Source organism: Culex quinquefasciatus, chromosome 2 (assembly GCF_015732765.1).
Source record: "Culex quinquefasciatus strain JHB chromosome 2, VPISU_Cqui_1.0_pri_paternal, whole genome shotgun sequence".
NCBI lineage: Eukaryota > Metazoa > Arthropoda > Insecta > Diptera > Culicidae > Culex > Culex quinquefasciatus.
Window position 1 is genome coordinate 13,648,633 of NC_051862.1, and position 27,851 is coordinate 13,676,483.

The following is a 27,851-nucleotide window of genomic DNA, read 5'->3' on the forward strand; positions in this document are numbered from 1 at the left end:
GGTCATACAAAAATGCAGAAATTTGTATGACCCAATCTCACCCCCAGACCCAATGTCAACCCTGATAACGGTTCTTCTAAATAATAGTAAGCAAACAATTTTAAAAACGAGGATTTATTTTTATTGTGTACATTTCGAATTAATATTATGCAATCATAAAAACAACCTAGCGTGACGTCACAGTCTCGAAACCCCCCCCCCTCCCCCCTTGGTCACATCTTGTCACACCTATGGTGACCCCCTCCTCCCCCTAAAAGCGTACGTACTTTATGGATGACGCCTTTGTTGAAGGTTTTGATCTAGACTAGTAGAAAAAAGATTGTTATTTTAATTTCTCCCTAGTTGGGTTTTATTTTGATATAATTAAAAATATTTTTTGATTAAATAAATTAATTTAAATTACATTTTTGCACAGCACTCTCGTCTTTCGATTTGCCATAGTTTTCAGGACGAATTCAGAATAGAATATATAAGTTTTTCCTATCAAGCTATGTCATACTATCATGTGAAGTACTGCATCTCTATTATTATGACTGTGATATAATTTATTTCAAAAAAATAATTATTTTCACCGATCAATTGTTTTGGTATTCAAAAAGAAGATTAAACCAATCAAGTTAATAACATGTTTTCATGTTTAGTACCATTTGTGATTTTCATCTAATGCTTGAATAATTTAGCAATTGGATATAACATGAAATTGATTTTCCTTCCAGCGGAATGTACTGCCTTCACTATCTCATAATTTAAAAACCAAGCCGCCCAGCTCAATGTGTGATTCGATTAGGGAAAAAGTGTCCCCGCCACTCTCTTACCACAGTTCCGCTGGTGGTGGCCGCAAACGGATCGCAATCTAGAGTAAACAACAACCATGTTCTATTTGCGTTCGCCGGAATCGTTGTTAATCACCATCTTTTTCAACTCTTCAAAACACGCAGACCTTGCAAAAATTAATCACTCTTTAATCAGCTGGCTGGTTTTGAAACGTGAGTATTTTTTTATCGTTTCGTTGTCGTTGTCGCTGTCGCTTCTAATGGGTGTAAATTCCCACTGCAATTATATCAGAATTATCAAACCACCGAGGGGCACGCGCTGCCAGTGCTTTCCCTTAACCAACCTAACCGCACAGACTGAGTAACGCGAGCTGATTGTGACAAAAATTCCGTCATAACTCGTGTATCTTTTTCAAAGTTTTCCACGCGACCGCTCGGTTTGATTGCTCTCGACTAACTGATGATGGCTTTCACCAAAAACGCGACTTGCCAGCGCAGAACACCTCTGTCGAAGCACCACGTCAGTGCTGCTGGATCGGCCGGACTCACCACCCGTTTAGGCCGAATCAACTATTCGTGTGTACAACAGTAGGTATGTGGGAGTTAGTCACCTCGTTCTACTGTCTGTTCGACGGCCGGCGGGAGGAAAACAACCAATTGACCTGACTACCTTCCGCACCCCTTGCAGTGTCCTTTTTTCCTTATTTTTTTCCGTATGGTAAAGGGGCAAACTTAATGTGTGTCCCTTTGGACCACCACCACTTGGTTGGAGGATAATTGTCCTGGGCAAACACATGTGTAAGTTGGTGGCACTTAGAAGTGGAAAGTTTTTAGAAATTAAATTAATTATTTTATGTTGATGATATTTTCATATTGATGAGGAGTTATAAGAGAAATCCAAGACGACGTATTTTAAGAGATATTTTTTGAAACACAAAAAAATACGCGTGTGCACGGAAAAAAAAGGTTTCCGAAAATCATGCAAATCGTACCATGAAATCGTGAATATCGCGATTTTTGCTTTACGAATTTTTGAACTATGCATAATGGGCACGAATTATCCAGGAATCGTGAATAAATATGCATGACTTTCCATGACCGATTTCACTCGTAAACGTGAATAATATTCATGATTTCATGAAATGGATGCATGAAGTCGTGAAAAATATTCACGATTTTATGAATAAAAATTCATGATTACGATCAAAAAAATATACCTCGTGAATAAAAATTCATGACTTCATGCATAAAATTCATGAAATCATGAATTTTTATGCATGACTTCGTGCACAAAATTCATGAAATCTCGAATTATTTTTACGATTTGTAAATGAAGGCGTAAAAATATTCGCGATTTCATGCTCACAATTCATGAAAAAATGTAAATAAATCATGAAATCGTGAATTTTATTCATGAATTCGTGCACAAAATTCATGAGTTCTGGAATATTTTTTTATGATTTATTTTTGAGGGCGTAAAAAAAATCGTGAAATCATGTATAAACTTCATGAAATCATGCATAAATTTCATGAATTCGTGATTTTTTTTTTTATGAAATCATGAATTTAATTCACGTTTACGAGTGTATTCGGGCATGTCTAATCATGCATATTTATTCACGGCTCCTGGCTTATTCGTGCCCAATATGCATAGTTCAAAAATTCGTAAAGTAAAACTCGTATTATTCACGATTTCATGGTACGATTTTCACAATTTCCGGATTACTTTTTCTGTACATTTACCATATCGTGCCACTGGGGGCACATACCGGAATTGACAAGGAATCCTGTTTTGTGAAAAAAAAAAACGGAGCACATTTTATGTGATTCCAATGTACTATGGCCCCACCTGGCCACTTTGGAACCGGTCACCGGTTACCGGTGGTCACTGGGGACATTTCGGAATGTGCAAGGAACCCTGTCATGTGACATATCAAAATTCATGAAATTCAAATCTTTGGCCATTTTATGTGATGCCAATGAAATCTGGCCCCACCTGGCCACTTTGGAACCGGTCACCGGTTACCGGTGGTCACTGGGGACATTTCGGAATGTGCAAGGAACCCTGTCATGTGACATATCAAAATTCATGAAATTTAAAACTGTGGCCATTTTATGTGATGCCAATGAAATCTGGCCCCACCTGGCCACTTTGGAACCGGTCACCGGTTACCGGTGGTCACTGGGGACATTTCGGAATGTGCAAGGAACCCTGTCTTGTGACATATCAAAATTCATTAAATTTAAAACTGTGGCCATTGTATGTGATGCCAATGCACTCTGGCCCCACTTGGCCACTTTGGAACCGGTCACCGGTTACCGGTGGTCACTGGGGACATTTCGGAATGTGCAAGGAACCCTGTCTTGTGACATATCAAAATTCATGAAATTCAAATCTTTGGCCATTTTATGTGATGCCAATGTAATTTGGCCCCACCTGGCCACTTTGGAACCGGTCACCGGTTACCGGTGGTCACTGGGGACATTTCGGAATGTGCAAGGAACCCTGTCATGTGACATATCAAAATTCATGAAATTCAAATCTTTGGCCATTTAATGTGATGCCAATGAAATCTGGCCCCACCTGGCCACTTTGGAACCGGTCACCGGTTACCGGTGGTCACTGGGGACATTTCGGAATGTGCAAGGAACCCTGTCTTGTGACATATCAAAATTCATTAAATTTAAAACTGTGGCCATTGTATGTGATGCCAATGCACTATGGCCCCACCTGGCCACTTTGGAACCGGTCACCGGTTACCGGTGGTCACTGGGGACATTTCGGAATGTGCAAGGAACCCTGTCATGTGACATATCAAAATTCATGAAATTCAAATCTTTGGCCATTGTATGTGATGCCAATGTAATTTGGCCCCACCTGGCCACTTTGGAACCGGTCACCGGTTACCGGTGGTCACTGGGGACATTTCGGAATGTGCAAGGAACCCTGTCATGTGACATATCAAAATTCATGAAATTCAAATCTTTGGCCATTTTATGTGATGCCAATGAAATCTGGCCCCACCTGGCCACTTTGGAACCGGTCACCGGTTACCGGTGGTCACTGGGGACATTTCGGAATGTGCAAGGAACCCTGTCATGTGACATATCAAAATTTATGAAATTTAAAACTGTGGCCATTTAATGTGATGCCAATGTAATCTGGCCCCACCTGGCCACTTTGGAACCGGTCACCGGTTACCGGTGGTCACTGGGGACATTTCGGAATGTGCAAGGAACCCTGTCATGTGACATATCAAAATTCATGAAATTCAAATCTTTGGCCATTTTATGTGATGCCAATGAAATCTGGCCCCACCTGGCCACTTTGGAACCGGTCACCGGTTACCGGTGGTCACTGGGGACATTTCGGAATGTGCAAGGAACCCTGTCATGTGACATATAAAAATTCATGAAATTTAAAACTGTAGCCATTGTATGTGATGCCAATGTACTCAGGCTCCATCTGGCCACCTTGGAACCGATTACCGGTCACTGCGGAAGAATTCTGAATTCACAAAGGTCCCAGTTATGTGATGTTCAAAAATGCTTTAAATAAATTAAAAATACAATCATAAATTTAGTAAAACCAACATTTAAAAACTTGACATGAGCATTTCGGAAACGTTAATTGGGTACCGATCGTTACTATACAAAAATACAACGAAAACTTAAATTAAATACAAAAAGACCTAAGGGATTACATGTGCAGTCAAGACTCGATTGTCTGATGAACTAATAATAGAATAATCGATAATTCGTATAATAAAGCCATAATTTTTTGTCTCATTAATAACTCCAATTACAATAAAGTGATTAATTACAATAAAAGGATTTATTTTTGTAAATGCAGATGATCAAACACTTTAATTTGACGCAAATAGAGTCATAGAGAGTTGAATTGAAAATTAAAAAAAACACCGAAAATCTAAAAATACGCAACAAAATAAAAATCTTTAAAAACTTCAAAAACTCAAACTATTTAAAATACGCAAAAAAAATTAAATACTTCACAAACTCAAAATAATTGAAATACGCAAAATACATAAAATAAATAAAATGCTCATAAAACTTAAAATACTTGAAATACCTAAAATACTTTTTTTGTATACTTTATTATAGAGTTTTAAACTGTTTACTTAAAGCAATTAAAATTCTTAGAATACTTCAAATACTTCAAATACTTCAAATACTTCAAATACTTCAAATACTTCAAATACTTCAAATACTTTAAATACTTTAAATAATTTAAATACTTTAAATACTTTAAATACTTTAAATACTTTGAATACTTTAAATTCTTTAAATACTTAAAATACTTTAAATACTTTAAATAATTTAAATACTTTAAATACTTTAAAAACTTTACATACTTTAAATACTTTAAATACTTTAAATACTTTAAATACTTTAAATACTTTAAATACTTTAAATACTTTAAATACTTTAAATACTTTAAATACTTTAAATACTTTAAATACTTTAAATACTTTAAATACTTTAAATACTTTAAATACTTTAAATACTTTAAATACTTTAAATACTTTAAATACTTTAAATACTTTAAATACTTTAAATACTTTAAATACTTTAAATACTTTAAATACTTTAAATACTTAAAATACTTTCAATACTTAAAGTACTTTAAATACTTTAAATACTTTAAATACTTTAAATACTTAAAAAGCTTTAAATAATTATAATACTTAAAATACTGAAAAAACTTAAAATACTTAATATACTTAAAATTCTCAAAATACTTGAAATACTTTAGATACTTAAAATACTTTAAGCACTTTTAATATATAAAATACTTTAAATACTTTAAATACTTTAAATACTTTAAATACTTCAAATACTTTAAATACTTTGAATACTTTAAATACTTTAGATACTTGAAATAATTAAAATAATTAAAATACTTTAACTACTTGAAATACTTAAAATACTTAAAATACTTAAAATACTTAAAATACTTAAAATACTTAAAATACTTAAAATACTTAAAATACTTAAAATACTTAAAATACTTAAAATACTTAAAATACTTAAAATACTTAAAATACTTAAAATACTTAAAATACTTAAAATACTTAAAATACTTAAAATACTTAAAATACTTAAAATACTTAAAATACTTAAAAATTTTAAAATACTTAAAATACTTAAAATACTTAAAATACTTAAAATACTTAAAATACTTAAAATACTTAAAATACTTAAAATACTTAAAATACTTAAAATACTTAAAATACTTAAAATACTTAAAATACTTAAAATACTTAAAATACTTAAAATACTTAAAATACTTAAAATACTTAAAATACTTAAATAAATTAAAATACTTAAAATACTTAAAATACTTAAAATACTTAAAATACTTAAAATACTTAAAATACTTAAAATACTTAAAATACTTAAAATACTTAAAATACTTAAAATACTTTAAATATTTTAAATACTTCAAATACTTTAAATACTTTAAATACTTTAAATATTTAAAATACTTAAAATACTCAAAATTCTTAAAATACTTTAAATACTTGAAATACTTGAAATACTTGAAATACTTGAAATACTTAAAATACTTAAAATACCTAAAATACTTAAAATACTTAAAATACTGAGAATACTTAAAATTATTTAAATTCTTTAAATACTTTAAATATGTTAAAAACTTAAAAATACTTAAAATATTTCAAGTTCTTGAAATATTAAAATACCTATAAAAATTAATTGCTTAAAATTATTTAAAAGCTTAACAAACTTTAAACACTTCAATTATTTCAAATACTTGAAATACTTGAAAACTTTAAAAACATTTAATATTAAAATACCTGAACAAACGAATATACTTAAAAATAAATATTATGCTTAAAATTATTTCAACACTCAACAAACTCTAAACACTTGAAATATTTAAAATACTTGAAATACTTAGATACTTTTAAAGTCACAATATTAAAATTATTAAAATACGTTATTAACTTCAAATACTTTAAATATGTTAAATCCACTGTACTTTAAAATAATATGCTTACAATATTAAAATCATTAAAATTATTAACATACTTTACCTATGTCCCCATTTCTAGCTCAAAACAAAGCACCGAAATGTCACTCAGCGCATCCACGAGAACCGATAAAAACGGGATTTTTCGTTTCCAAAACCAAAACAAACCTCACTGTCTGTCACACGCGTAGAATTCTCCGGCAATTGAGAAAAAACCGAGATCCCTACGAGTCCACGACCAAGAAACTGTCACACGCGGAGATAAAACACGGGAACTGTCTTATGGACCATGTTCCCCTTGATTCGACAATCGAAACAAACTGGGAACTGTTCTGTCTCTTACCTTGTTACTCCTCCTGCCGCTCGGCACTCCTCCTGCCGCCTGGTCCTCCTCCCGCGCTCGTTCCTCCTCCTGCCACTCGGTCCTACTCTTGCTGCTCGGTCCTCCTCCTGCCATTCGGCCCTCCTCTTGCCACTCGGTCCTACTCTAGCCGCTCGGTCCTCCTCCTGCCGCCCGGTCCTCCTCCCGCGCTCGGTTCTCCTACTGCCACTCGGTCCTCCTCCTGCAGCTCGGTCCTCTTCCTGCTAGCCCTTGGCTCCGTTGCCATTTCCAACGGAACGGCCGCAGATCTTTTCCCGGTTCCGGTGGACAGCACCTCCAAATCCCGGGTCCACAAATCACGGCCACTTTCACCGACAAACACAACAGGACGCGACAAGTCACAACGCGTTTGACTTCGTGGCAAATAAACACGCGGCTGAACTGGCAAGCGAAAAACAAACATGACAGTTCGAACGAAACTGTTCTTGATTGATCAAGATCACTCGTCATAAACATGGATACAAATTCATAAACCCATGAATGTTATGCACGAATTCATGCATTTTATTCATGAAAACATGTAAACTTTCATGAAATCATGAAAAACATGATTCATAAATTCTCGAATAAAATTTTACGACGTAAAATTTACGCATGCATAAATAATCGTAAAATCATGAATATTTTTCATGAATTCATGCAGTTTAATCATGACTTCATGAAAATCAGTCATGAAATCATGAATAGTGATATGCATGATTTCATGAAGGAAAATTCATGAATATTCGTAAAAATATTTTAGCCATGAATAAAATTCATAAATTCGTGCATTTTTATGCACGATTTCATGAATAAAATTCATGAAATCATGAAAGGTATCACGAAATCATGCACAAAATTATTCACGAATTCGTGAATCGAAATTCACGATTTCTCGCACACTTTTTTTCCGTGTGTTGGCTGAAACAATGACAATTACACATTGCATGTAAAATATTTATAAACACAAAACAAAAGTTGCAACCGACGGGATACAAACCCAGCACCATCAGTAAGGACTGGCGCCTTAGCCCGCTCGGACATCTGATCGATGTGAAATGGAAAGGATAAACGCATATATGAGCTTGACATTTCGGCCAATACATACCATACTGACGGGCTACATGTTTCAGAGTGTAATATTGCATAAAAAGTTGTAATCCAGCTGCGTGTAAAAGGCCTGGGCGTAAAATAAGTTTTGCATTATTTTATGAAATTCTATGTAATATTACACCCTGAAATATGTAGCCCATCAGTATGCGAAACCTACTTGACCGAAATGTCAAGCTAATACAGAGAAACCCCCTTTTACGCGGTGGCGTTACGCTTTTTATTTCGTCGATTTCTCTTAAACCATGCAATATTTTTGCAAGCATTAGCAAGCGTTTTGTAGATCTGAACAAAACCTACAAATTGCTTTTAAAAGTTTGCAAAAATATTGCGTCGTTCCCAGAGTCTCGGCCCGAAACTTCAAACACGAACAAAAGCAGCGAACCGAAGATTGGCAATGACGTTTTGGAATTTTGACAGTTTGGAACGCATGAATTATCCCATTATCGGTTTCCCGCATGGGTGATGTGGAAATTGTTGCACATGGCTGAAGTTGGGAATTTTGCAACTTATTTTAATTTATGCTAAATTTCAAAATTTAAACACGAATCTACAGTGAATCGATGTGAAAACTAAAGATACACTAAAGCCACGATGATTTGATGTGTAATCTTGATCAGAATCACGAAAAAATAGGTTTAAATTGAAAAATAATAATAAAATAAATTTTGGTCTAGAATTTAACGAAACCTTGTCTGTTTTGTAAGACTTAATGTTATTGAACAATGGATATAGAATTTTTTACAAAAAAGTAAATTTTTCGGTTCGTCCACAAACAATCTCATGTTTGTAAACAAACGACGCCATATTGCCAATGTTGTTCGGTAGCTCATATCAGGCCATCGCCGGGGCCCTGGTCGTTCCAGAGATGTCGACAAATCAGCAAAACGTAACGCATCGCGTAAAAAAAGGTTTCTCTGTATATGCTAAACGCTTTACTTCGCTGATTCCTTTCCGTTATTCATCGATCAGATGGCCGAGCGGGCTAAGGCACCAGCCCTTACTGTTGGTGCTGGGTTTGAATCCCGTGGGTTGCAACTTTTTTTTTGTGTTTACAAAAATAGAACATGCAGTGTATACAGTCATGTCCCAGTTTTGCACGCCTCGGCTTTGCACTGCCCCGGTTTTGATTCGTTCAGCTGCCTCGGTTAAGCACGGTCCAGGGCTTAACTGAAGCACAGAGCTTATGGGATTTTGGCTGTATGGGAAACATTGGCTATAATCGTATGAAAAATCATGCAAAAATAAAAAAGATGGTGTTTTGGAATCGGGATGATGGCAGCTATCCATTGCAATTATAATTGCATGACAATTTTCACATAAATACGTATTTTTCCTGTATTTTGGAAATGCCAATTTTCTCGAAATCTATTTAAAATTATTTTCATTACAATATGAGTACCAAATGATCGGATTTTTCACACATTTCGAATGTGATACCATTTATTTATTGAAAATACTCAAAATTTTCACAAAACTACGTATTTTCGAAAAAATACTCAAAATTTCAGTTTTTTGAGTATTTTTCGAAAATACGTAGTTTTTTGAAAATTTTGAGTGTGTTAAAAAAATGTTGTTACATTCGAAATGTATGAAAAAGTTCCGATCGTAAAAAACTGAAAATTTCAGTTTTTTTTCAAAAATATGTAGTTTTGTGAAAATTTTGAGCATTTTCAAAAAATGTTGTTATTACATTCGGAATGTATGAAAAAAATTCGCTTATTTGATACCCATATCGTGAAAAACTGAAATTTTGAGTATTTTTTCGAAAATACGTCGTTTTGTGAAAATTTTGAGTATTTTCAATAGATAAATAGTATTATATTCGAAATGTGTGAAAAACTCCGATCATTTGATACCCTTATTGCAATAAAAATAATTTTTATTTTTTTTATTCGCAAGATTAGGCCATTGAATATAGTTTATGTCTAAAATATGACAAAAATAATTTAAATTAAAAGGCTGACTAACATTTGAAGAAGAAAGTGTTTTAAAATGCATTTTACAGCAGCCCAGTTGTTTGCAAACATTAGTTTTCAAAATATGTAGGTATTGACGAAATAGTAGTTTTTGCAATTCCGTCGTGAAACTACTTACTTTTCCTGTCATTCTTGAACGACGAAACAGCCTACTTTTCTGTACCAAAAATAAAAGAATCGAATAGTAACCCTTTTCAAAACAAATGCTGAAAAGTTCTACTTCTCAGCACTTGTTAGGAATAGTTATTCTTTTCATCATTTTTTTGATTTGAATGATTCATTGACTCAATGCATGGACATTTGTCCTATAATTCTGTCCAAAGGGTGTTTTTCGGAATTGCAAAAAACGTTGTATGGAACTCGTTGCAAAACTTGATTTTTCATCACTCGTCGTATTTATCTAACTCGGTGAACCTCGTTAGATAAATGTACGACTCGTGCTGAAAAAATCCTCTTTTTGCAACTTGTTGCATAAACTATTATTATGCAACAAGTTGCAAAAAGAGGATTTTTTCAGCACGAGTCGTACATTTATCCAACGAGGTTCACCGTTCCACTCATTTCAGTGCTGAAAAGTAGAACTTTTCAGCATTTATTTTGAAAAGTGTTGCTATTCGATTCTGTTATTTTTGGTAGGAAAAAGTAGGCCGTTTCATTTCTTCAGAAGGACAGGAAAAGTAGACAGTTTCACAGCGGAATTGCAAAAAGAATATTTTTCGCTGAAAAACATTTAAATAAAAAATATAAAAATTAAAGTAACGAGCCATAATCCCAAAATATGAATGCAAAAAGTGTTTTAAAATGCAGTAGTTCAGTTGTTTTGCAATCATTGGTTTTTTTAAAAAGTAAAATTTGACGAAAAAAAAAATAGCAAAAAAAATGTGCGATGCATACTAAACATTTGAGATTTTCTAAAATTCAAAAGATGGTTAAATCAACCAAAAAAATAAATTTAAACGCAGTGAAATGCATTTTAAATCAATTTTAGCTGTTTGCACTTAGATTTCCATTGATATTTTGAAGTTAAAAACAAAATTTTTGCTGGCCGCGAATTTTCGGGCCAACTTTGAAGGGGGAATAAATAAAATTTGTACCAGCCTTAAACTTCTCAAACACAATTTCAAATTTTTGAAAAAATATGATTTTTTGGGTTGATTTTTTAGAGAGGAGACACATAAACTTTAAAAAATATTTGCAATGGTCTAAATGCACATTACAAAATACAAAAATAAACAAGAAAATCACAAAAGAGAATTAAAGAATTTCGTAGAACAAAAGTTGCTCCAACGACCTGCGGGAAACATAAAAACTCTCCAAATAAATGGGTTAACTTTTGATGACGGTTTTGACAAACTCGATTTTTAATACATTTTAGTTGGTAGCAAAGCCAACTTTATGACGTTCAGTTTTTTGTCAAGTTATGAATTTATAAATAATTTTTTTTGGATAGCATTGTCAAACATATTTTTGGATGTAAAAGTTAATTTGGTGTCAAAATGTATTTTTTTGAATTTGTGATAAAAGTTTGAGTTTAATCTTTTTTTAAAGTAAATTAAAATTCAAAGAAAAATTTAATCTGAGACAGATTTTTAAAATCGCAACTTGCATTTCAAAAAGACTTAAATCGAATTATTTGGCCATTTTAACATGTTTATTGTGGTATCTAAATTTGAAAATATTTTTTTTCATGTGGTGGAAACAATTTCACAACAGTTTGAATAGAGTTTTGATTAATAAAAACTAGAGGAAATTCCAATTAATAAATACAAAAATTTATTGGGGTCATTGACGGGTTAAATGCGGACAATACCCTAAAAAATACTCAAAAACAACCATCACGTTTTATTTCTGGTTCTGGTGAATCACACGGTGATAATATAGAGAAGTCTTCACGGTTCAATCGATGAGCAAATGAAAACAAGCCACGATTAATTGGATGATTCATGGAATGTTATGTCATTCTCATCGGAATCGTCATTTCAAAGACTTATTTGAAACTCAACTGATTTATATGTCAAGTGATTATCATGAAATAAAAAAATACTAACCGAACATTCCAAATTTGGGTGCCCTCCGTGTGTACTGCCCCTGTTTGTGTGTCGAGGAAATAGTTTGGAATCAGAACTATTCCAGCTGTTTTTCTTTTCTATTAGTACAAAACCACCCCCCGTGCCGCCTCCCTGCTTTGTTTGACCATCAAACAACAATCGTTTGCATGTGTGGTGGTGCCACTGCTGGACACTGGCCGCAGTCAGCCCAGATTAGATGCAATCGTGGCCAGTTAGCAGTGTTCAACTTTTGTGGCGGTTGTTACGGTGGGAACGCTCCTTTGAACTGGCAAGAAGGCAATCGACAGGCCGCGTTTCAGGCAGTTTTAACGGTTGGGAGTGATAACCACCCACACACACACACACACGCGGATTGACTGCAAACCGATGGGGAGGACACGCAAATTACAGTTTAAGATTTCTGCACCCGTGTATTATGTGGCCGCCCTCGGCTTTCTTGCAGGAAGTTCCTTGTGGGGGATAGTATGGTCAGCAACAGGTTGTCACCGTTCCAGTTTTTTTTTCTGTGCTGAATCATAAATGCTAATCGTTCAAACGTTTGATGAGTTTTTTTTGTGCTAGAATTGCTAAAGGGACACGTCGGCATTCGAAGAAGGACTTCATTTGTTGAACCTTTTAGAAGTAATTTATTTCTAAGGGTGGATTTTCATGGATTTTTCGATGACCGACATCGAAAGCGGCTTTCGATGCTCGTGATCATATTTTGCCGAAAACTCATTTTTATCAATCAGGTTAAATCGCAAAATGGTTTGGATTGATATTTTATGGTAGTATAAGCACAAACAAACACATACCCATCGCCGGAAAGTTGCGAAAATGCGATTTTCCGACTTTTCATTTTCGATGCACGAGCATCTTTAGACGACCGACATCGAAAGCATACTCACGACCATGCTTTGCTAAAATGTCCGTGCATTGAAACTCGATGCTCGTCCAGTGCCTTTTTACTACCTCAGCGGCACCCTTGACACAAACCTAAATAACGCTTTGAAACGCTTGGTACGGGATGGGAATGAAACTTGACGAAACAAATTCTATCTGTCAAACCAGACCTAGTCAAAAATCAAAACAGCTGATTTTGCATGGTGAAATGGAGTTAATCTTCTGGCCATTATTTTGCAGGCGGAATCCGTCCACCGGTGGACGGATTGCTTGCCTAGGTTAGCAAAAGGAACTGATCCACCGGTGGCCGGATTTCTGGACATTGTTTTGCAGGAGGATTCCGTCCACCGTTGGACGGATTGACAAGTTGACAAGAGGAACTTGTCCACCGGTGGATGGATTTCGGAGCATTGTTTTGCAGGAGGAATCGTTCCACCGGTGGCCGGATTTCTGGACATTGTTTTGCAGGAGAAATCCGTCCATCGGTGGCCGGATTTCTGGACATTGTTTTGGCAGGAGGAATCGGTCCACTGGTGGCCGGATTTCTGGACATTGTTTTGCAGGAGGAACCCGTCCACCGGTGGACGGATTGCCTGGCCAAGTTGACAAGAGGAACTGGTCCACCAGTAGATGGATTTCGGAGCATGTTTTTGCAGGAGGAATCCGTCCACCGGTGGTTGGATTTCGGGGCATTGTTTTGCAGGAGGAATCCGTCCACCGGTGAACGGATTGTCTGGCCAAGTTGACAAGAGGAACTTGTTCACCGGTAGATGGATTTCGGGGCATTGTTTTGCAGGAAGAATCGGTCCACCGGTGGCCGGATTTCTGGGCATTGTTTTGCAGGAGGAATCCTTCCACCGGTAGATGGATTGCCTGGCCAAGTCGACAAGAGGAATTGGTCCACCGGTGGTTGGATTTCGGGGCACTGTTTTGCAGGAGGAATCCGTCCACCGGTGGACGGATTTTAGGGTTTTGATTTGCAGGAGGACGGATTTCTGGGCATTCAATTCCTTCAATTTCTTAATATTTATAATTTCCTAAATATCTTAAATTTCTTAAATTTCTTATATTTCTTAAATTTTTTAAATTTCTTATTTTTTTAATTTTTTTTAAATTTCTTAAATAAAAAAAATTCTAAAATTTTATAAATTTCATAAATTTCATAAATTTCATAAATTTTATGAATTTCATTAATTTCATAAATTTTATAAATTTTATAAATTTCTTAATTTTTTTTTTAATTTATTAAATTTCTTAAATTTCTTAAATTTCTTAAATTTCTTAAATTTCTTAAATTTCTTAAATTTCTTAAATTTCTTAAATTTCTTAAATTTCTTAAATTTATTAAATTTCTTAAATTTCTTAAATTTCTTAAATTTCTTAAATTTCTTAAATTTCTTAAATTTCTTAAATTTCTTAAATTTCTTAAATTTCTTAAATTTCTTAAATTTCTTAAATTTCTTAAATTTCTTAAATTTCTTAAATTTCATAAATTTCTTAAATTTCTTAAATTTCTTAAATTTCTTAAATTTCTTAAATTTCTTAAATTTCTTAAATTTCTTAAATTTCTTAAATTTCTTAAATTTCTTAAATTTCTTAAATTTCTTAAATTTCTTAAATTTCTTAAATTTCTTAAATTTCTTAAATTTCTTAAATTTCTTAAATTTCTTAAATTTCTTAAATTTCTTAAATTTCTTAAATTACTTAAAATTCTTAAATTTCTTAAATTTCTTAAATTTCTTAAATTTCTTAAATTTCTTAAATTTCTTAAATTTCTTAAATTTCTTAAATTTCTTAAATTTCTTAAATTTCTTAAATTTCTTAAATTTCTTAAATTTCTTAAATTTCTTAAATTTCTTAAATTTCTTAAATTTCTTAAATTTCTTAAATTTCTTAAATTTCTTAAATTTCTTAAATTTCTTAAATTTCTTAAATTTCTTAAATTTCTAAAATTTCTAAAATTTCTTAAATTTCTTAAATTTCTTAAATTTCTTAAATTTCTTAAATTTCTTAAATTTTTTAAATTTCTTAAATTTCTTAAATTTCTTAAATTTCTTAAATTTCTTAAATTTCTTAAATTTCTTAAATTTCTTAAATTTCTTAAATTTCTTAAATTTCTTAAATTTCTTAAATTTCTTAAATTTCTTAAATTTCTTAAATTTCTTAAATTTCTTAAATTTCTTAAATTTCTTAAATTTCTTAAATTTCTTAAATTTCTTAAATTTCTTAAATTTCTTAAATTTCTTAAATTTCTTAAATTTCTTAAATTTCTTAAATTTCTTAAATTTCTTAAATTTCTTAAATTTCTTAAATTTCTTAAATTTCTTAAATTTCTTAAATTTCTTAAAATTCTTAAATTTCTTAAATTTCTTAAATTTCTTAAATTTCTTAAATTTCTTAAATTTCTTAAATTTCTTAAATTTCTTAAATTTCTTAAATTTCTTAAATTTCTTAAAATTCTTAAATTTCTTAAATTTCTTAAATTTCTTAAATTTCTTAAATTTCTTAAATTTCTTAAAATTCTTAAATTTCTTAAATTTCTTAAATTTCTTAAATTTCTTAAATTTCTTAAAATTCTTAAATTTCTTAAATTCCTTAAATTTCTAAAATTTCTTAAATTTCTTAAATTTCTAAAATTTCTTAAATTTCTAAAATTTCTTAAATTTCTTAAATTTCTTAAATTTCCTAAATTTCTTAAATTTCTTAAATTTCTTAAATTTCTTAAATTTCTTAAATTTCTTAAATTTCTTAAATTTCTTAAATTTCTTAAATTTCTTAAATTTCTTAAATTTCTTAAATTTCTTAAATTTCTTAAATTTCTTAAATTTCTTAAATTTCTTAAATTTCTTAAATTTCTTAAATTTCTTAAATTTCTTAAATTTCTTAAATTTCTTAAATTTCTTAAATTTCTTAAATTTCTTAAATTTCTTAAATTTCTTAAATTTCTTAAATTTCTTAAATTTCTTAAATTTCTTAAATTTCTTAAATTTCTTAAATTTCTTAAATTTCTTAAATTTCTTAAATTTCTTAAATTTCTTAAATTTCTTAAATTTCTTAAATTTCTTAAATTTCTTGAATTTCTTAAATTTCTTAAATTTCTTAAATTTCTTAAATTTCTTAAATTTCTTAAATTTCTTAAATTTCTTAAATTTCTTAAATTTCTTGAAATTCTTAAATGTCTTAAATTTCTTAAATTTATTAAATTTCTTAAATTTATTAAATTTCTTAAATTTCTTAAATTTCTAACATTTCTTAAATTTCTTAAAAATTTTCAAAATTCTTAAAATTTCTAAAAATTTTAAACTTTCTAAAATTTCTAAAATTCCTAAAATTTCTAAAATTTTTATAATTTCTAAAATTTCCAAAATTTCCAAAATTTCTAAAATTTTTAAAATTTATAAAATTTCTAAAAATTTTTTTTTAAGAATTTCTTAAAAAGTTTAAATTTTTAAAATTTCTTAAATTTCTATAATTTAAAAAATTTCTAAAATTTCTATAATTTCTTCAATTTTGATAATTTCTAAAATTTCTTTATTTTTTTTAAATTTCTAAAATTTCCTTAATTCTATTAATTCTTTAAATTTAATAGATTAAATTTATTAAATTAATTCTATTAATTTCCTAAATTTCTTAAAATTCTCATATTCCTTGAATCATTTATTTTTTTAAATTTCTTAATTTTTTTAAATTACTTAAATTTTTTAAAATTCCCAAAAAAATTTCAATTTTTAGTCCACTCTATTATCTCTCATCTTTTTTGCATGATTTTTCGCAACGAACATGAGGCAAAAGGTTTTATTTAATTAAATTATGCGCTAGTCTTATCAAACGCCTTTTTGAAAAAGATTTATTGAACAACATCAGCTTATTTCAAAAGTTGTTCTGGAATTCCGATCGCCACGCAATGCTGCTTTGTTTACGTTTGAATCTGTCATTTTCCATCCTTCGTTAACTTGCATGCAAGTGTTCCTTATTCCGGAAAGTCGATTTTGGGGTTGTGTCTAGGCTTAATGAAGTAACGCAAGCCACGAGCATCGAGTTGGTTCGATGCTCGTGCTCTCGATGTCGTTGCACAATCCATGAAAATCCAGCCTAAGAGATAAAAATATAAAATTTCGTAATAATAAAATCAGTATTTTCTAGTTTTACATAGTTGTTTACAAATTAAACCAAATATCAACTCAACTCAAGAAGCGTGATCTGACTTTTACAAGTTAGAATAGTCCCTACTAGATTAACTATTGAGAAAATGTTATCTGTCCATATTTCCGCATGACACTTAAGAAATCGTCCAACGTAACTTTTGCAGTTAAATATTTAATTAGTTTGATGACGGTTCAACCGTCGTTGCAACGCATTGAAAAGTAGACCGAAAACAATCGTTGACGTGGCTTTTAACCACCCCCTTCTGATGCAATAAACCAGGACTTAACCCCCATTTAATTGCCCAAGAACGCAATCCAGCAAGCCTGTTGCTTCTTCCATCGATTGCGGTTTTTAATTTTTAGGTTCGACCAACATAATTGCACAAGTGTCACCTGAAGTCACATTGCAGTTTACTCTCTTTCTTTTTTTGATTAGATATTGTCGCCGTCACGCCCACTGGAATGAATCGTTTCACCTGTTGCAATATCGGCTGAAAATCGGATTCTGGCTGACAATTAAAATTACCTCTCTCTCGCTCTGAAACTGATAATGAAAGGTTTTGACTGATAGCAGCAGCAGCAGGTTCTTTCTCCGGGTTCTTTGGCAGGGGAATGTCCCAAGAAAGAGAACTATAGTCACGGGGACCATATATCGTGGTAATAATTGTAAATTACGTCAATAAAATGAATAAATAATAGTCCGCAGTTGAACGAATAAAATGCACTGAAAAGTTTTCTTACGGGAGTCGAAGTGAAAGATGAATAAAGTTTATGTTGAAATTACTTATTCAATCTATTCTTTTGTTACTCATCAATTGAAAATTTAAGTTGAATGTTTGACTTCATGGCGACGAACGATTAGAAGCGGAACCAGAGAATCAAATATCACAAAATGGAATGTAATTGTCCAATATTCAGATAAGAAAAGCTCAAGTGTTTGATTTTCAACATTTGTCAAACAAAGAAGGTTGTTGTTTTGAGACAAGGACGACCATAATTATATTTATCAAATATTATTATTATCTGTAGTTGACACAAAAAAGGAAGTTTATTTTGAATAGAAATTATTTTTTTTTAATTCATTTAAGAGTTTTGATAAAAGATACATTTTAGATGATGTCAATAACAAAACCAAACGTTTTTTATATTACCACAAAGCATAGATTTATAACACCAAAGTGTATGGGACCACCCTGACGTAATTTGAAAATTGTCCAATTATAAGTTTTTTACTGTAATGTTGCTTACTGAATCCAAAACTCGAGATATTTTAATATGAAAATAAGAAATTTTTCATGTCATGTTGAATATCACGAGTTTCAATAAAAATCAACCTGAAATTTTTTCAGCGTTTGTTGTGCTAAATGCTGTAAATGTGGTCAAACTTTGCAATATTTAAGTTTAATAAGGCTGGTACAAATATTTTTAAAAGTTTTTGTCCCCCCCCCCCCCCCCCCTTCAAAATTGGCCCGAAAAATCAGGGGGCAAAAAACATATTTTTACAATAAACTTCAAAATTTCAATTAAAATTCAAGTGCAACCAGCTGAAATCAAATTAAAATACATTCTTCTGCGTTTTAAATCATTTTTAGCATGTTTGGGTTTATTAAAAATTTTAAGATTTTTTGAAAATTTTCGATGCAAAATCTTTTTTTTCGATACAATTTTTGTTTTTGTCAGATCTTAGATTTTTTGAAAACTAATGATTGCAAAACAACTGAACTAGTGTTAAATGCATTTTAAAACACTTTTTTCATTTAAATGTGAAGACTATGGCTTGTTATTTAAATTTTCATATTTTTTTATTTTTTTGCCCCCCCCTTGACCTCAGCCAGGGCCGAGGGACAAAAACTTTTTTAAATATTTGCATCGGCCTAATTGATTTGTTTTAACATAAAGTGACTGTAGAGCAATTCTCTAAGAAATCGGTCTTGTATTTTTTAATCCGACTGAAACTTTTTTGGTGCCTTCGGTATGCCCAAAAGACTATTTTGCATCATTAGTTTGTCCATATAATTTTCCATACAAATTTGGCATGCCAGCTGTCCATGCAAAAATGATATATGAAAATTCAAAATTATGTATCTTTTGAAGGAATTTTTTGATCGATCGGCAAAGTTGTAGGTATGGATATGGACTACACTGAAAAAAAAATGATACAAGATAAAGAGAATTTTCTCAGCCCTTCATAAAAAAAATTTACCGTGAATCATTTTTTTTTTCAGTGTAGTCCATATCCATACCTACAACTTTGCCGAAGACACCAAATCAATCAAAAAATTCCTTCAACAGTTACAGATTTTTGAATTTTCATACATCATTGTATGAACAGATGCCAAATTTGTATGGAAAATTATATGGACAAACTAATTATGCAAAAAGGGCTTCTTTGGGCATACCAAAGGCACCAAAAAAGTTTCAGTCGGATTAAAAAATACAAAAAAAATCGAATGACCAAAATCTGAGAGAACTGCTCTGTAACATTGTTTGTTTTTTTATGTTCTAAAAGTTTCCCCAACATAACTTTTCTATAAAACATAACCCTTAATTGCTACGTTAAAAAAACCCGATTTAATATCACCAGAGGTGAAATAGAGCCTTTCTTACAAAATGATGAAACTCCGAGCAATATATTCGTGCAATTATTTTTTCAAAAACATAATGATACCATCCAGTGAGAATTTTACCTGAAGCTTCTAATCTTTAAAGGCTAAACCTCAAATGCCATTTTTTAATTTTAGAAGTACATTATTTGTCGCAAGACATTTAAATTTAATTAAGAAAAACATATTGGATTGACATTATTAAAAAAATAAAAAAAGGGTACTCAGTCTATAATGTTAGTCTATGATTAACTTTAAAAAATATGTATCGCTATTGCACTTTGTCGATCAATTATGAGAAGCCAGAAAGAACACTTTCACGCGCAGCGTAAAACGCGCAAGCGTAAAAGCGCTGGCGTTGAAGCTTCGACTTGACGACTTGTCGAGCATTCGAGCATTCGAGCGAGAACGAGCCGGGACTTCGAATTTGATGTTCAGTATATGGTTTTGTATAAATCCAAATATTTAATAGGAAAAAATAGGGTAAAAATAAGACGAAAAACACTAAAATCGCTATATCTCTGGAAATACATTTTGGAAAAGCTTCAAATTTTGGGCCCAAACAGTTTATGGCGCATGTTTTCGAATGGCTTTTTGTTTGAAACTGAATTCTTTAAATTTGATAGTGTTATCTGTAAAATAGTCCAAAAAATACCTCTAAAAATGGCTTTGACCACATTTACTGGTCGAAAATTGTGAATCGAAAAATAAAATGTTCGTCTCCGACCCCACGGCTACAGATCTGGCTTTTAAAAATTGTGGGTTTTACGAGCGGTTTTCCAGTGATGGAAGACACAAATTTTTAAGAGCGGATACAGACATCGGCCATGTATTTCAGAAAAAGAGCTCTCAAAAATCAGACTTTGAGTTCCGGGTTTCGGGCCAAAATTCAATCGAAAGAGCGCATCTAAACCTTCAATTTAGTAATAGGATTTTTTCCTGGGACGAATCCTCGCCGTGCACGATTTTTTTTAGATTTCTGAAAAAAGCGTTTTTCCAAAAGCAAACCTTAAACCTTTCTTTTGTAAGAAAGGCAAAAAACAAATTTTTGAAGGCTTGCTCAGGTGCTTCCTCTGAATTTGGTCGTAGTAGGCGTTGATTGCGAGCCACAATTTGGATGTCTTCGACAAAGTCTAACATCGTTCTAAAAGACAAAACAAATCTCAAAATTATTCCTGCAAAAGTTATGTTTTAAAAGCCCTAATCGTGAGCCACCCTAATTTTCAGCCTGGTCTTAAGAACCAAAACTCCAGAACGGCAACATTTTTCGGAAAATCCACTTAATTTTACGATCTTGACCACTGTGCATTGGTCATAGGGAAGGACCCTATAAAGTTCAAGGCATTATAAAAAATACAAAAAAAAATAAATAGATGAAAAAGGCCGATTTCTGGGAGAGTTGATGATAAGGAGATACAAAAATATTCATGCATGTTTCAACTCAGAAAGATAATATAGATTTTTTAATCAGACCCAAGCATTTTTTTTTATTAAATAAATCTTTTTTTTTAAATTGAATAAATAAAAAGATGAATTAATATTAATAATATGAAATATTCTTTTTAAATTTATGTATTCAAACTATGCAAGGAATTGGAATTAAAAAAAAACTATTTCTAATCAGTATTTCTATGCATCTGTGCTTTCTTGTGAGCAGTTCTCTATGAAATCGGACGATTTCGACCATTTTTATTTTTTGTATTTTTTGCTCAAACCCAAAGAAATAATTTAGTATCATTGGTTCACCCATAAAAGTCTCCATACAATTTTGGCAGCTGTTCATACAAAAATGGTACATAAGTATTCAAAAATCTGTTACTTTTCAATGATTTTTTTTATTGATTTGTTATCTTGGGATAGAGGTGAGGACCATTCAGAACAAACTAGGAACTCGAAGAAAATGGTGAATTTATAATTAACTTTTTTTTACAAAATAATAATTGAAATCTTCTTCTTAAAATTTGTTGATCGCACTGTTTAATGTAAAGTCGAATTTGCTATCGAAAAGTACTTTAATTTGTTTTATAGACATTCAAAGTTTAATATTGTCCTAAAAATTCCTGAATATATATATATTATTTTCGAAAAGTTCAGAATTTTTTTAAAGTCTCGCCCAAACAACCTAACATTTTTTAATTTCGATATCTCAGCAATTAATGGCCCGATTTTCAATATCAAAATATGAAACATTCGTGAAATTTGCCGATCTTTTCGAAAACAATGTTTTGATTTTTTGAAATCAAGGCTAACATTTCAAAAGGGCGTAATATTGAATATTTGCCCCTTTTTAAACGTATGCCTTGATTTAAAAAAATCAAAATATTGCTTTCGAAAAGATAAGAGGGTAAGTTATATAAATGATATCAATTAAGGATCCCAGATAATACTTCTACAACAGTTCAAACACAAAAAATAGGCCAATCACTATTTATTAATCAACAATGTCTCGTGGAACCACTTGAAGCTGCTCGCTAAAAACCCTCGTAATTAACAAGCATTTCCACTTTTGCAATCCACAAGTACGCCACGTCACCGACTCCAAGCACTCAGTTCCGGCAGACGCAGACCTTCTTGGAGTTGCAGTAACCGCCCCGGTTTCCCCGGGCAATACAGTGCGCCGCGCAGGCACTATCGTTGACGCCCAATCCACTCAGCAGGTCGCAGGTGGCCCGCTTCAGGCGGAGATTCTCGGCGGCGGCTTGGTACGATTGCTCGGGGAGTTCGTCGACTGATGTAAAAGTTGAGTTAGTTTTAAGGAAATTTTAAGTATTAATTTAAACTGAACTTACACAAAGTATTGGCGAAGTATTGGACCTGGTCAGCGGACTCCTGAGGGAACCCATTTCCAGTGGAAACGATGGCAAACAGGCACAAAACGGCAAAGCAAGCTGTTCCAAGCGAGTTCATCTTTAAAAAGTTTGTTTATTGAGTTAACTCTGTGTCACTTAAGCAAGGGCACTGGATGAGCTTGGGGAATTGACTGATGAACCGAGTTGGCTTAACAGAGCAATTTATACGAACCAAGGTGCAAACGGTCTCAAGGGGGAATCCCCGTTCCAGGATCTGTTTGACCAGGGCGTAAATATGGACTGTTTGTGTTTGATTTGCATTTCTTTGCCGCGTCGGTGAACCACCGATTTGGGTTGGTCCTTTTAAAGAAATGGGGAATCACGGCTGCTGTCAGACAAAAAAAAAAGCTTGGTTGTTTCTTGTTTGGTATAACAACTAAGTAACAGTGGGGTCAAAAGGAGGAGAAAGTAATTGTAAATAGCTTGATCTTTATTTTGAATGTATGTTATTATGCAATTAAGTATAGAATTTAGCAGCAATTTAAGAACAGTTTCAATATAAAACAACAAAAAAAAAATTGTTTTTTGCATCAGGTACCTACCTTACTAAAAAGTTATAATTATTACTGATAAAAATTTATGAGTTAATACTAGGGAAATTAAGAGTAATTAAAACCGGGTATACATTTCAAATTTATTATTCAAATATTATACAACTAAGATTCATATTGTTTAAACATGTACTGGTGTAAACAAAGGTTTTCAAATCCGTGATGACTTTGAGACTTTGATATACACCGTATTACTTACATGTTTCATAAGAATCGTGCGAATTAGATCTTGGTCTAATCGATCGATTACGTCCAATAAACTACAAGTATGGTTGTTTTTAATGATTGATTTTATTCATATGGTTGCTGTTTAACTTAATTTATAAAGAAAAAAAATCATATCAATTTTCGGAGAAAATAAAATGTTTCAACTTTGCTGAAACTGTATTTTTTTTTTGTTTATTTTTGTTGCATGAAACTAGGGCGTCCAATTAAAATCCCGGGAATTCCCGGGATCTCGGCAAATATTTGAAACAGTCATAATATAAATGTTTCCATTATATTTGGTATGTTTTCAAGCATCAATGTGTTCTTTGTTGTGCTTTGGATTTTAAATGTAGGATATTTTTTAATTCCAAAGTGATTAAAATGAAATAGATCTTTTAAAAATATATTTTTTTCTTTTTGTTTAATGAAATGACTAGAAAACCTTGAAAAATTTCTTTGAAAATGTCTGAAAAAAGCGACAAGAAATAGAATGATACCTGTTAATGTGAAATTTAAGGTAAGTTATGAATTCCATGTTTTATATAAATCATATTTTACAAATTACCTTTAAGTTACTCAACTGGGGAGAATCAGGACTACAGCCTGAATAGATACAAGAAATTTTGGAAATCGTTATACTAATTGTTTTGGTCTGTTCCTGTTTTAACCGAAGTCATTAAGAAAATTATGCATTTTTTTTTGCTTAAATAGCTGCCTTAATTCGTTAAATTTGTCCTGATTTGCCCCAGTTGCCGATGTTTGGTTAATAATAATTTAATATGATATTTTTTCCAAATTTAAAATCATAAAAACATCATATCAAGTCTTTTAAAAATATATAAAATAAAATTGAAAATATTTAAAGCGCTAAGCATTTCGCGCATCTGTTCGCTAAGTAATAAGCAGGGTTAGTGAAATTTCACGATTTCGCGGACAGCGTGAAATCCGCGAAATTAGGCTTTTTCCGCGAAATCCCGTGAAATTTTATGTTTGTGTGAAACTGTAACGATTTATCTCAAAATAATTTATCAAACTCAAATAGGAATAAAAAAATCTTATGAACTACTGTAGAATTAAGCGGTTGAATATCCTGGTTTAATTACTGATCTAGGGTTAGTGATTTTCGACGATTTCGTAGACGGCGTGAAATTCGTGAAATTTATCAATTTTCTCAAATATTTATTTTCAAATAGTAACATAATAAATATTACATCCATAAAGATTATTAAACTAAATTTTATTAGTTTTCAATTGAATAGGTTGGTATGAACAATTTGAAGGATTGTTCAGATTTTTCAGTTTTCTTATAAACTAACTAAATTAAGTAATATTTTCATTCTCTGTAATAAACATTTTACTGCTTTTTTATTTGAAAGGTATAGTTTCAAAAGAAATTAAAATAATCATTCGTTTTATTCAAAATAATGTGAAAAGTATTTTTATTTTTTTTTAAAAGGTCCAATAAGCTATTGTGTTTCAAATGTTTATAGGGATAATAAAACTCTGGATTTTTTATCTTTGAAACCACATTTGGTTCAAAATATATATAGAGCTCATCCCTACTAGGTGGATGTTTTTTTTTTTAGAAAATAAGGAGATTTTTTTTGTCACGTTCAAATTTAGTGAAGAATTTAGTGAAGATTTTTTTTTAGTTTATTGAAGAATAATATATAATCAAGCAGAAAAAGTAGTTTCAGTGAAAACGTAAGAATTTTTTTTCAATTTCGGGACTGGGACAAATTATGAAAAATTCAGGGATTCGGGAATTCCCGGTTTTGGGAAAATCCCGGGAATGTTGTCCCGGGAATTCCCGGGATGGCCGCACTACATGAAACCAATTTTTAAATCATGTCTAAAAATATCCCATTTTCATAATTTATTCGACTGAAAATGCCTACATAATTTATGAATATCTTCAATTTACGATTAAATAACCCAAAAAAATTGTAAATTAGAAACTTATTTACCTGTTTTAAGTGGATTTTTTTTTACTAATTTAATACAATTAAAAGGTAATGATAAATAATTCTACAAAAAGTCAAACAAGGATCTCATTGAACAAGACAAGTACATGTTTCCGCAGAGTAAAAGTTTGTTAAAACCTGAAACAGAAATTTGAAAAATAAAAACTAAAAAAACCGTAGTGAAAAAGTATTAAGGACATTATTGAAAATTTCAGTTTTTTAATATTTCACACTTAAAAAACATAGTTGCCCCAGTGGAATGGGTGGATGGAATTACAATTAAGATTTAATGTTTGTCAATGAAAAACAAAATAATGGTGTGCATATTGCTTACCTTGTAATGTAACTCAAAAAGATAAGGAATAAACAAAAGTTTCTTGTATGATTGGTTAACCAATAAATAAATCTTTAATTAGTTCAAAGAAACCAACAAGAGAAATGAAAATGAAATATACCTAACTGAATCTCAACCTAAATAAATCTTCAAAAAACATAAGCTAGATCTTAAAAATAATCAATCAATATTCAACTGATATCTACACCAAAAAAATCCCCAAATCAAAGAGCCAAAACAAACTGCGAAAAAAAAACATCAACAACCATTCCCTCCACACGCGGTACTTCACCATCTTAGCCCGAAGACCGCTTATCAAGCAGACAAATGCGATCGCACGTTCTACACGCCGCTATAACACAAGAAGAACATTGTACTCTGTCTCTTTGTACGACACACCACCACCGCTTAATTGGTTGAGACGGTGATTTTTCAGGGAGCTCGTCTATATTCCTACCGAAGTGGTATAAAAGCTCCCAGTCCTTGCGGTAATCAACATCAGTTAGCGGGGATCAACCTTCGAAGAAAGTTGAAACTTAACTTTTACTCTCATTTCGCAATTCAAGATGCAGTCCGTCACAGTCCTTTGCTTCGTCCTGGTTTGCTTCACGGCGACATTCCAGGGAGCTCGAGCCCTACCCCAGGATGGTGTCCTGACCGAGGACACCTACGAGTACGTGAAGAGTTTGGGTAAGAATTCAATAATACATATTTCAAAAATATTTATAATAAATACTATATTTATTTTAGTGGACGTCGCCCCAAGCGAAGCTGAAGTTGTGGAACCCCTGCCCGAACATCATCGCCAGCGGAGGGCCACCTGTGACCTGTTGAGTGGATTCGGCGTCAACGATAGTGCCTGTGCGGCGCACTGTATCCTGCGCGGCAACCGGGGAGGATACTGCAACGGCAAGAAGGTTTGCGTGTGCCGAAACTGAAAGGCTGATTGTGTTCTAAGGTAGAAGTTCCTTTTTTTATTATACAGTGCATATTATCATTTTTAATTCAAATCATATATTCAGAAACATAGAAATAAAAAAAAATGCATTCAAGTTTCGCAATTCTTTTCTTGAACATATTTAGAATAACCGAGGAAGTATATTTCTAAATAACGAGGGGAGGCAAAATTTGTTAAAATTGAAACTACTAGAAATGGTTTAATATTTCAATACAAAATTATTGAAAAATTCAAAACGAACCAATTTTAGCTTAATCGTTCTTACTGGAAATTTGCTGAGCTTTCATTAAAAATAATTACAAGAGATAGGGCAAATTCTCATATGTTTGGCAGATTAAGGATTAAGGTTCCATTTCCATCCAATTTGCTGTTTCTCACATTTGAAAACAAATTATATTGTAAAATTTCTAATGAAAACATCTTAGTTCATTTCCTAATGAGCTATTTATTATTAGTAGGGTTAATGAAATTTTACGATTTCGCGGACAGCGTAAAATCCGTGAAATTTGGCTTTTTTCCGTGAAATCCCGTGAAATTTTATGTTTATGTGAAACTGTAACCATTTTTCTCAAAATGATTTATCAAACTCAAATAAGAGTAAAATTAATCTTATTGAATGCTGTAGAATAAAGCGAGCGAATACCTTTGTTTAATTACTAACATAGGGTTAGTGATTTTTGACGATTTCGTGGACGGCGTGGAATTCGTGAAATCCCGAACTGACGGTAATAACTAAATACTGTTAAAATGACAGAAAGTGTTATGGAATATTCTTGCAAAATCCATTTTTGCATAAGAGTTCAATAACAGTTTATGTTATCATAACAAAATTTGTTATTGGTCTGATATTGATTGAAAGCCAGAACAACTTTGGAATAACATTTTTTGTTATGGAAGAATACCTCCAACTGTTATTGGGATGATCGGATTAGTTGTTAAAATAACAAAAAATAATAACGAAGATTTGTTCAAAGAATAATTTAAAATGTTATTTGTCTGTTATTTCAATAACAATCCAATAACAAAAAAATCATAGCGGCGAATAACAAATCT

The 27,851-nt window shown here is 31.7% G+C and overlaps 3 protein-coding genes across 5 annotated transcripts in view; 1 reads left to right on the forward strand and 2 right to left on the reverse strand.

Moving 5' to 3' along the window:
• The window catches only part of LOC6032314 (pollen-specific leucine-rich repeat extensin-like protein 1), a 61,868-nt gene that overhangs the window by 16,373 nt on the left and 17,644 nt on the right, over nt 1-27,851 (reverse strand). Inside the window, exons 1-2 of one of the 3 annotated variants that reach the window (XM_038251889.1) lie at nt 1,118-1,227; nt 816-1,050 (exon numbers count right to left, since the gene is read on the reverse strand). The exons of the other annotated variants lie outside the window; for them this stretch is intronic. Of the exons in view, the coding sequence (XP_038107817.1) occupies nt 816-873 (58 nt within the window). The 5' untranslated portion in view covers nt 874-1,050; nt 1,118-1,227. Of the gene's footprint in view, nt 1-815; nt 1,051-1,117; nt 1,228-27,851 lie in introns of those variants that run through there. 3 annotated transcript variants of the gene reach the window in all.
• Nucleotides 22,349-22,933, reverse strand: LOC6032313 (defensin-C). The gene is made up of 2 exons (XM_001842893.2): nt 22,725-22,933; nt 22,349-22,663 (listed from the first exon to the last, which is right to left on the reverse strand). Exons 1-2 carry the CDS (start codon nt 22,840-22,842, stop codon nt 22,482-22,484), a joined length of 300 nt encoding a protein of 99 aa, XP_001842945.1. The 5' UTR covers nt 22,843-22,933; the 3' UTR covers nt 22,349-22,481.
• Nucleotides 26,333-26,901, forward strand: LOC119766679 (defensin-C-like). Its single transcript, XM_038251893.1, has 2 exons — nt 26,333-26,530; nt 26,591-26,901. The coding sequence occupies exons 1-2, from the start codon at nt 26,407-26,409 to the stop codon at nt 26,776-26,778; spliced, it is 312 nt and encodes a 103-aa protein (XP_038107821.1). The 5' UTR covers nt 26,333-26,406; the 3' UTR covers nt 26,779-26,901.

Excerpts from the sequence above, each read along its gene's own strand:
- LOC119766679 (XM_038251893.1), top strand. The coding sequence starts at position 26,407 with ATGCAGTCCGTCACAGTCCTTTGCTTCGTCCTGGTTTGCTTCACGGCG. Across the intron at positions 26,531-26,590 it reads CGAGTACGTGAAGAGTTTGG|TGGACGTCGCCCCAAGCGAA; the intron begins GTAAGAATTCAA and ends TATTTATTTTAG.
- LOC6032313 (XM_001842893.2), bottom strand. The coding sequence starts at position 22,842 with ATGAACTCGCTTGGAACAGCTTGCTTTGCCGTTTTGTGCCTGTTTGCC. Across the intron at positions 22,664-22,724 it reads ATACTTCGCCAATACTTTGT|TCGACGAACTCCCCGAGCAA; the intron begins GTAAGTTCAGTT and ends CTTTTACATCAG.